Source organism: Clytia hemisphaerica, unplaced genomic scaffold, assembly GCF_902728285.1.
Source record: "Clytia hemisphaerica strain Z4C2 unplaced genomic scaffold, Clytia hemisphaerica genome assembly, whole genome shotgun sequence".
NCBI lineage: Eukaryota > Metazoa > Cnidaria > Hydrozoa > Leptothecata > Clytiidae > Clytia > Clytia hemisphaerica.
In genome coordinates this window covers 58,216-68,284 of record NW_027104088.1, presented here as the reverse complement: position 1 = coordinate 68,284, position 10,069 = coordinate 58,216, and the positions used below count along the sequence as shown (strand labels likewise).

Below are 10,069 nucleotides of genomic sequence, written 5' to 3'. Positions count from 1 at the left end.
GACTGGTTCCCTTTTAATGACTCTGGCATCAGAACCTACGACGCTACGTCTTTCTATACAACTATGTAGTAGTGCAGTGGTAGAGCATCCGGCCTCGGTTCGCAAGGTTGTGGGTTTAACCCTCAGCCGGGTCATACCAAAGATTCTCAAAATGATACTTGATGCCTTTCTGCTTGATGCTCAGCAATTAAGGGAAAGATCAAGGGTAAGTGGAGAGAACCTGGGAGAAAGAGTGGTGCCCTCCCCTACCTTCGGGTAGATAGCTATCGAAAGAGGAGCATCCGGGTCGCCTCCGAACTGCGGTCTCAGACTTACTTATGCAGCTATACAACTATGTAAACATGTTGGAAATTGCTCTGGGTACGATGTATTCATTGTAGTACCTTTGCATGATTATAATGAATGTTTTAATGATTCATTTCAGATCGTATAATATACACAAACACAACAAAAATATTCACAACAAATTTCTTCACACATACAACAACACAACTACAACAAAAATGGATTGCGTTGATTTGGAAACAAGACTTAAAGAATTCGATCAAGAACATTTGATGAGATTTTACAACACTCTGGATGATGACCAACAAATCAAGTTGACCAATGAATTGAAAGGCGTTGATTATAAATTGATCACCAAATTGTATGGCAGAGCTAAAGTCGACTTGGAAAAGACTGACGTGAGTTACACTCTCTTGCTTTATAAGCATACGGGAAGTTTGGGCTAAGGCTCTGATTAAGCTTAGCAAAATTTTGTTTTCACATCAGCCTCAAATTATGCTTTATGTCAAATGTAGGTTTTATAAAAAAAATCGTCAATTTCTGTTTCTCAATTCTGGTCATCAACAGCAGGATTCGAATGTTTTGAAATTCCGTTAATAAGTTCGACAAGAACATGGCGGACTAGTCGACTTTAAAACTGGACACATTTTCACGGGAAATTTGTGAGCAGTTAGTCAGAGTTAGCCTATCTAGTGAGTGAAGGGATATGACATTTGTATATATGCAAGACAGTGAACAATCAGTAAATTTATATCTCATCCATATTCAACAGGTCAAGAAAGACGATTTGATGGAACTTATTTCACCAGAATTGAGAGTGGAAAAGTCTACCTCACCGAAAGAAACAGTCCAAGAATGGGAAAACAGAGGTCTACAAGAGATGGGAGATAACACCGTTGGTGTCATTCTATTGGCTGGTGGACAAGGAACGCGACTTGGTGAGTCTTTTCTTTGAGAAACAGTTTTTTGGTGTCTTTATGGGAGATACAGACTCATCATTATATATTCAATATTGAACTTTGTCTCATAAGAGTATCCTATCATAAGAGTCTCTTTTGATTAAAAACTCTTAACCCAAAATATAGGTTGTACACATTACATGACATTCTCCGTTAATAAGTCTTTATGATATAGTAATCTAGGCAAAGTCTCGTTTGTTTTCAATATTTATCAAATAATTAATTTGCATCCCCTTTCCTGTTATAGGCTTCAACCATCCCAAAGGCATGTACAATGTTGGTCTCCCATCCAACAAGACATTATACCAACTCCAAGCAGAACGAATTTTCAAACTACAAAAATTAGCTGAAACAAAAACTGGAAACAAATCTGTTATCAGATGGTACGCCATTTTATTTCAAACTACTTCATTTTTTTATGATTTAAATCAAAATGCGTTAAATTTGCAGGTGTATGTCGAATGAATGGTCTCTCTTCTATAAGAAGCCAGCTCCCTAAATTTCTTGGTACTGGTTATAGAACTTTTTTAAATAAATTGAATCTAAAAACTATGAAACTTTCCACATCAATGTCCAATCTTCATCAATATCATTAAACTTCTGCCTTAGCCAGGTTCCCGCAGTTAATCCGTATTCGAAGAATCTTGGATTAGTTGTTCATTAAATCGTTTTTTATTTGTCTGAAGTTGAAGATACATATGACTTTATGGAATAAAAATAACTTTGGAAAAAATGAAAGTGAATGAGTGGCCCACAAAAAAATCGTACTAGAAGCCTACAGGTTCCACGATGGCTTTTCGAACTTGGAAAGCGATCTATGATAACGATATTAACAACTTCAATGGTTCCATTTTCAGGTACATTATGACCAGTGAATCAACTCTCAAAGACACAAAAGATTATTTCGAGAGCAACTCGTTCTTTGGTTTGGAGCCATCAGCTGTTGTTTTTTTTGAGCAGCATCAACTACCATGTTTGACATTCGAAGGAAAATTAATCCTGAAAACACCAGGTATTATATCTTGCCTCTGAAGAACCATGACCAGTGAGACACTGTCTTTGTCCATAAGTACAACATATATTAATTGAATTTTCATGCGTTTCTAAGTTGATAAGCGATTCGTATTGGCTAAAGTTCTCTACAATCTATATAAGTGATAATAATAAAAATTCTACAATGATAAAAACTCCACCAAACTACTGCAGGCAACAAAATCTTTTAGTTATTTTTACTTTACTTTATTTAAATTTGATTAATTTCAGGATCTTTGGCTAAGGCACCAGACGGTAATGGTGGATTATACACCGCCCTTCGAAGCGCCAAAGTTGTCGATGATATGGAACAAAATGGCGTCAAACACGTTTTTGTTTACTGTGTAGATAATATTCTTGTTAAAATTGCTGACCCATCATTTATTGGTTATTGTGCAATGAAAGATTTAGATGCTTCGAATAAGGTATGAGAAAATAACTCTAAGAGTTCTAAAAGACCATTCGTGTTAAATTCCATTAGATGTTTTCGTTAAGAAACTGATCGATTTGTGTTCTTAGCTGGCATTCAACGTTATTCCAACGTTCATCAACGATGGTAGTAAATTACAAGACTTAGAGGGGGGCGTACGGGGTTTGTGATTTGCGAAATACGACAATAATTTTGCCAAATTTCCGAAATTCCGTAAAAAAATACTTGCAATTCTGATACCGAATTTTTGGGTATCTTTTCTCGTTTTGACTAATTTTTAATCAAATTTGATTTTTCATGTATGAATTCCGAAAAAAGGGGATAAAAACTTTAAAATACCGAAATTTTGAAGCAAAAATATATGGATTTCCGAAATCGAAACAATTTCAGAATTCCGAAATACAGAAGGAATTTTTCCTGAATTCCGAAAAACAGTACACCCCCACTTAGAGGTCAGTGATAACGAGTAAAGTCTATCTCAAAGAAATCTGCAGCGGAGACAAAAAACTAAAGATAAATGTTGAAAAGATAATCATGAGTGGAATATTTTCAAAACGATGATAATTTTTTCATCACAATTTGAGGAACCGACAATTAATATACTAATTATTTGTAATATATTCCGACTTTAATAGTCATCAACGGGCTTATAGTGATTGGTGGTAATCTTAATTTTAAAATAATCTTTTTCTTCCATTTCTTCTTTCAGGTGATTGAAAAGAAAGAACCAAATGAGTCAGTCGGTGTGGTGTGTAAATGCGAAGGAAAATTCCAAGTTGTTGAATACAGCGAAATCTCACAAACGACAGCCGAGAAAAGAAGTGAAGATGGTCGATTATTGTTCAACGATTCCAACATTTGCATGCATTACTTTAACACGCGATTCTTAAGACAGATTATCACGTATGTTGTTTAATGTATCTCCAACTCGAACTTCTATAATTCGAATTATCAGAAATCTGTACATTCACCATAGCTCTGCTTTCACACCCTGAAAAGAAGTCTTTTGGTTCCATTAGTATTTGAATTCCACTGTACTGCACCTCTTGTATTTTTCAAAATGTTATTTCTGTTCAGCACATTGAGGTCTGGGGATGGGGAATAAGTTAGCAAGGAAAAGTGTCTTCTATATAATCATGTATCTTGTTTCCAGTCCCTAATTGAGAATTCTTCAAAAATAAAAAGTTTTTAAAATTTAAACTTAGCCCGGGAAATAGGCTAAGAATCGGTGAAATTGCCATAAAGTCATTTTAAATGAACATACAAATGTATAAAAACCGAAAAATAGGGAGGTTTTTTTTTTACCCAACCGTTAGAATAAAAACCCTATTTAACTGATAATATGGGCAATTTATCCTTGGCAAATTTTCTGAATGTTTTTCATTCAATTTTTTCACCACAGGGAACACTTAGAGGAGATGCCACATCACATTGCCAAGAAGAAGATTCCATACGTTGATGATAAAGGAGTTGAAATTAAACCCACCAAACCAAATGGAATGAAATTAGAAAAATTCGTTTTCGATGTCTTCCAATACACGAGGTACTTATGCTTTGATTGGTGCTTTTTTAAGTATTTTTCCCATAATTTTTCATAAGAGGGGCGTGATTGGGTGGTTGGGCTTGTGCCTCTAGCATAAACCGACTCTTCGCTACCAAGAAATATCCTGGCAAATTCGTTTGTTTTTGTTTCGAGTCACGCTGTCTTCAGGGGAAACGATAGATTTTGTCAGGACATTCTTTCAAGTAATTTGCAACGTTGATTTATTTAAATAAACGTTTCATTATCTTTTTAACAGTAATTTCGGTATCTTCGTTTGTGAACGTGACGAAGAATTTTCACCCTTGAAGAATGGCCCTGATACACCGAAATGTTCGGCCATTTCGTGCCGACAAGACATTTCCAACTTGTGTAAAAAATATCTTCGAAACGCTGGAGCAGAATTCGTTGATGACGATGGCAAAACCGTTGAAAATTGGTAAGTTTTTACTTTCATGGTTTAACTTACTAAAGATAAATAGTGTGTGTTTGGCAAAGAAAATCGTCTAGTGAGTTCAACCATATGGCTTATTTTTCACTCATAATAATCAAATCTTATTGGTTGAAAGGAACATCATATGACTTTCTGTGTCGAAGAAAGGGTAGTGTTTTCCATCTTTATGTATATGATATTAATACTTATTTTTCTTTTTCTCTTTACAGCACGAATTTATGTGAGATTTCACCTTTACTTTCCTTCGCTGGTGAGGTAAGAACAATTTGTTTTCTTTATTACCAAAACATTCACCTCTGTCTCAGTGGCCCAATATTTTCGAGCGACTTTTACCAAGTACCTAGGTTAGAGAAAATACCCCAAAATTTTCGTGCTCGCTTCACTCTTGTAATAATTGCAAAGATATTTACTTTCCATGGGACGCCAAAATCAAAATCTTCTAAAATTGCTTCCCCGGTTTTCCCGAATATTAGTCGACCCACCACGCTACTGGGGTCAATTCATTTCAGTTGCAAAAGGGTGTGCCAATTACCTATCAGGTTACTGCTTCTAAAGATATTGTTTTTTTTATGAAGGCGTACCTGATGTCCTTTTACCAGTTTTATAAGTTTTAGGTTACTGCTTCTAAAGATATTGTTTTTTTTATGAAGGCGTACCTGATGTCCTTTTACCAGTTTTATAAGTTTTAAATAATGTTATTCTTTGATCTTTTTAGGGATTGGAATCATTCAAAGGCCAACAATTTTCATCAACTCAACCTATCCATTTACAACCAGACGATAGTACGAATTCACCGCGATCTAAAAAATCTAAAAACTGAAAATTTAATTTTGTTTTAATTATTTAATTAACTTTCCCAAAATTTAAGTTTGTTTTTTGTTTCTAATTTGTATAACTTTAAATGATAGATACATTTTCACTGACTCTCTTCAACCAAACCAACACATGCGTCTTTCATGAATTTTAAACTATTATTATAATATATATTATATTTTTCATAATGAGAATAAGTTATAAAAAATTTTGTTTGGATTTATTTTTTTCTTTGGAATGTTGTTTTTTCTCAGTTATTTCTTTATTTTGGTGTGCATTGTTTATTTTGTTTTTAGTTAAAACAAAACTTAGTTATGTTAAATGTAACAGCTTTATTTTAGCGAGTTTGTTTTCGTTCTTTCGTTCAATTTTTTCATACATTCTTTTTGATATTTTTCATTTTCAACGTGACTTTGTTTCTTTTTTTCTCATCAATAATAGTTAAGACAATGGAATAATTAGATTTGAAAGATTTGCACTAATAAGTTTTCAACGCGAATTTTTTTATTCAAAAGTTATTTTTCGGACATTTAATGTCCGGTAAAATCTTACAGTAATTAACTTTTCAACCCCAAAAAGATTGATATATTTTTTTAGTTATTAGTTTACTATTATATTTAATGTACCATATGATAGCATGTAATTGTTATATTATGTTTTTTTTTGTAATACCATGCAAAACATTTTTTGTTTGTTTTTAATTTAAAAACATCTTTAAATTATTTAAAAAGAATTTTACACTTTCATCACAAGAAAGCCATGAATGTATTTTTTTCTTCTAATTCGTAATGCCTATATCAAGATTTAAGGGAATCTTCCTCGACCAAGGAAAAGCCACACCCCAGTTAATGAATCTAATTACTAAGCATTGTTTCCACGCATGTTAGCTCGTATCAGTTTTTGATTCTGGGTCTGTAGAGTCATTTGACAAGATTTGAGAGCACTCCATATTTGCCAAATCGGTTTTTTTTTAATATCCATCTCCCTCGCCAACGTGGAAACCACGCCTTTTTGGACTTTCTTAAATGGTGGGCACTTGTCATCTTCATCTTTTGGTTCAGGATCATTTCAGTCATTTTCCAAGTCGGTAGACCAGTTCAAATTTCACTCTAGTCTGAATCGCAGACCTCTACAAAACCACAGGTAGCACGAATCCGTTAGTGGATGCCAGCAGCCTAATTTCACTCTTAAAAATGTTATCCATTATCCATTTGGGGAATTTCACTCTGCCACATGTTAACCACGCCCTTTTGGATTTTCTTCCTGGATATCTTTGATCCTTGGAATGACTTCTGTCATTCGTTTTTATTTGAAGTCAATGTCTCTTGTCAATAACTTGATATTGTGATGTTTTTGAATATCTATTTTGAATACCCAATACCATCTCCATCTAATCTACCAAAAAATTTTCTTCGAGAGTACACAAAATCAAAAATAACCCTTATAACACGTTAAAACCTAAAAAGCTCTTTTCCATGTCTGTTTGATTTTCATCGAGACTTAAATAACGTGACGTAATCTGATAATATAATGGAGTAAGGTGCCAACAATAGGTAGGGATGGCTCAAATACGAGTTCCTACGTGATAAAAGCCAATAGGGTCACTACCACAGATATCTGTAAAGCCCGAAGGGCTAGATTTGCAGCTTTGTTCAAAAAGTGAAGCTCATCTTTGGAAGGATTTCCTACCAGAGTCACGTGACTAAAATATGCAATTTCACCAGTTTGAGAGATGTGAAATAGCGTTTGCCGCCTAATTTTTTTGATCTCGCGCTCCGAAAACAATCAAAATGCTAGATCCTATCCATCGGCACGAAATTTAAAAAGTCAAATTTTAGCTTCACTTTTTTTTGCTGGAGAAAGCTTAAAGTTGCTTATCTAGCCCTTCGGGCTTAGATATCTGTGGTCACTACCCAGCTACTCAAGACACTGTCGCATTAACATAATTAATTAGGTGGATGCTCGTCCCATGCTCGTCCGAACCACTTCAAATACCTTGACTATGTGCTTCATAAAGTAGTAAATCAATGCATTATGGTGCTAAGGTATTAAAACACATGCGCGCATTCAGAAATTTGAGAATGGTATGCGCATGCGTATATCTATACCGCTAGTGGCTAATACCTAAGAATATATAAGCATAATGAAATGCGATGGGTTGGTCGGTCGGGGTGGTGGTGTCCTATAGTAACTCAATAATATATCCAAGTCACTTAAAGAAATGAAGTTCCTTAGTCTTTCTTGATAAAAACGATTGAAGTTTCTTATTTTTCCTTTGAAATTGCACATTTTAAGAGTATCATGAAAAAGAGTGTCCGGGTCATAGCGCATCACTGCCTTAGGGGTAATCTGAGAAAAGCACACTGCCATGCCTTGTCCCAGACCCCAAAGGTTGGTTTCGAGCAAGGTAAATTAAGATACACCGGTCATCAGCATACTGACTGTGCGAGCACTATCTAGCAATATACTGAGAGCTCTGGAGTATCAGAATTACACAAGCTACGAGCGAACAAGCTCACATTACGAAATGGGATACCATAACATTCCCAGGAACCGGCTGCCGCATGTTAAACCATGATATTAACCATGGTTAGGCGCTCACAGACTGGTATGGACTGCAGCACGGAAACTTCTATTTTCCTGAGAACGGGTCCTATTTTGTAATAATACATTACGTAACAGTAAGCAACTACAGAAACGCATCTTCTTCCGTCCAATTCAACGCGCTGTTTAATTACTTGTGGTGATATTTCCGTCACAGTAGTAAGAATTGCGTTTAATACAAATGTTTACAGTAATGAAATTTGTCAAATCTCTACGACAACTCTCTCAAAGGTTAGGCACGTCATCGATAGGCACGTAAAATCGTATACTTTTATAGAGTATTGTATTGTTCTATTACCCTTGAAAGACGGCGATGCGACGGCTTAGTCTCAGATTATATACTTGACCTTTACTAAGAACTTTTCCTAAAAAATTCATTTTCAAACAAAATTAAGAGGAAATATAATTTCACAGCTCAAAGTAAGAGAGCTTCATTAAACCATGACTCGATGATGATCACTATATTTCTCAAAAAATTGTAAAAAACGTAACCTTTGTATAATTCTACCTGTATCAAAGGTAAACACATCACTGGGCTGTATTTTGAGTGAATAGAATGTTAAAGGAAAATTATACTTTAGTATTATAAAAGGAAATAATTTTACAAAATCTTTGAATTTTCAAAGGAAAATCATGTAATTTGTTTATTTCACAAGAACGATTACAAGTAGCATTTTCTTTTTATTTCCAAGGAAAATGACCTAAACAATGGTTTGTATTTCCCAAGAAAGCGAATACATTTCCCTGTATTTCCTAAGAAAAATCACCTAATAAATCACCTTGTATTTTCCAAGGAAACTCGCCTAATGCAATGTCTTTGTATTTCAAAAAGGAAAATCATCTAACAGTTACAACTTCTTTATTTTCAAAGTAAATCATTTAACAAATTGCTTTGTATTTTCCATAGAAAACCACCTAAAGCATTAAGCAAGAAAAATAATGATATTTTCCCCTGTATTTCCTAAGGAAAACCAATAATTCCATTTTCCTGAGAGGAATAAGTAGCGATAACACATTTCCTAAAAGAAATCAATATCAAGTCAATACAAGTCATTGTATTTCCTCAGGAAAGACACCTTATACATTTCCCTGTATTGTTAAAGAAAAATTATTACCTCTCAAAATGCCTTGTATTTTAAAGGAAAATCATCTATTACATTTACATGCCCTGTATTTCCTAAGGAAAATCAACTAATACATTTCTTTGTATTTTCAAAGGAAAATCACCTGAAAGAATATCTTCCTGAGCAAAAATACTTCTTACAATTCCCTTGTATTTCCCAAGGAAAATGAGCTATCATTTTTCTTCTATCCTAAAAGAGAGATTTTCATGTGATGAAGTTCTGAATTGAAGATAATTGGTCCCCATTCATCTACGGTAAGCTTTATGGGGGAAAGGAATTTAGAACCACTTTACCGCTTAGACAAATAGATAGTGAAATGAGGAAACGAGGTCATGTTTTTTTCCTTCTCATTAGCTTATCATTGAAAAGGGGGGATGAAAAACGATTACATAATCTTAAGCTCTTAAATTGTTATTGCAATTAATTGATTGAGCTCTTGATGGAATCTACTCAAAAAGCCAATTAAAAATGATCGAAACATATCGAGTTTTTAACGTTTCTTCAAACCAGCCGACATCATGAATCTTGTTTAGCTTCAAAATCGAATATAGTTTATCCAAATGGATTTTTGAAGATGAACTGTAAGCTTGATTAGTAGGAGAATATCAGATTTGATAGATTTGTATGCACTCTCTCTGAATCTTGAAAGATGTTTTAACGAATAGATCCTGGTGAAAATAGCACAAGTACAAAGGCGTGCACTTAAAATGAGAGTCAAATCCATTACAAAAGTCAAGACGTGCCTCCTCGTTATCAGTTGACAGTCATAAAAGTGAGTCTGAGACTTAAGGGCATGTAACCTCCGGACAAGGAATCGTAGGACAAGCC

General features: G+C 34.4%; 1 protein-coding gene across 1 annotated transcript; it reads left to right on the top strand.

The window, feature by feature from the left end:
- Positions 1-403: 403 nt before the first annotated feature.
- Positions 404-6,263, top strand: LOC136812672 (UDP-N-acetylhexosamine pyrophosphorylase-like). Its single transcript, XM_067069198.1, has 10 exons — positions 404-683; positions 1,058-1,223; positions 1,492-1,627; positions 2,102-2,256; positions 2,508-2,701; positions 3,416-3,609; positions 4,109-4,249; positions 4,506-4,685; positions 4,910-4,955; positions 5,416-6,263. The coding sequence occupies exons 1-10, from the start codon at positions 411-413 to the stop codon at positions 5,518-5,520; spliced, it is 1,590 nt and encodes a 529-aa protein (XP_066925299.1). The 5' UTR covers positions 404-410; the 3' UTR covers positions 5,521-6,263.
- Positions 6,264-10,069: the final 3,806 nt, after the last annotated feature.

Excerpts from the sequence above, each read along its gene's own strand:
- LOC136812672 (XM_067069198.1), top strand. The coding sequence starts at position 411 with ATGATTCATTTCAGATCGTATAATATACACAAACACAACAAAAATATT. Across the intron at positions 684-1,057 it reads TCGACTTGGAAAAGACTGAC|GTCAAGAAAGACGATTTGAT; the intron begins GTGAGTTACACT and ends CATATTCAACAG. Across the intron at positions 1,628-2,101 it reads AACAAATCTGTTATCAGATG|GTACATTATGACCAGTGAAT; the intron begins GTACGCCATTTT and ends TTCCATTTTCAG.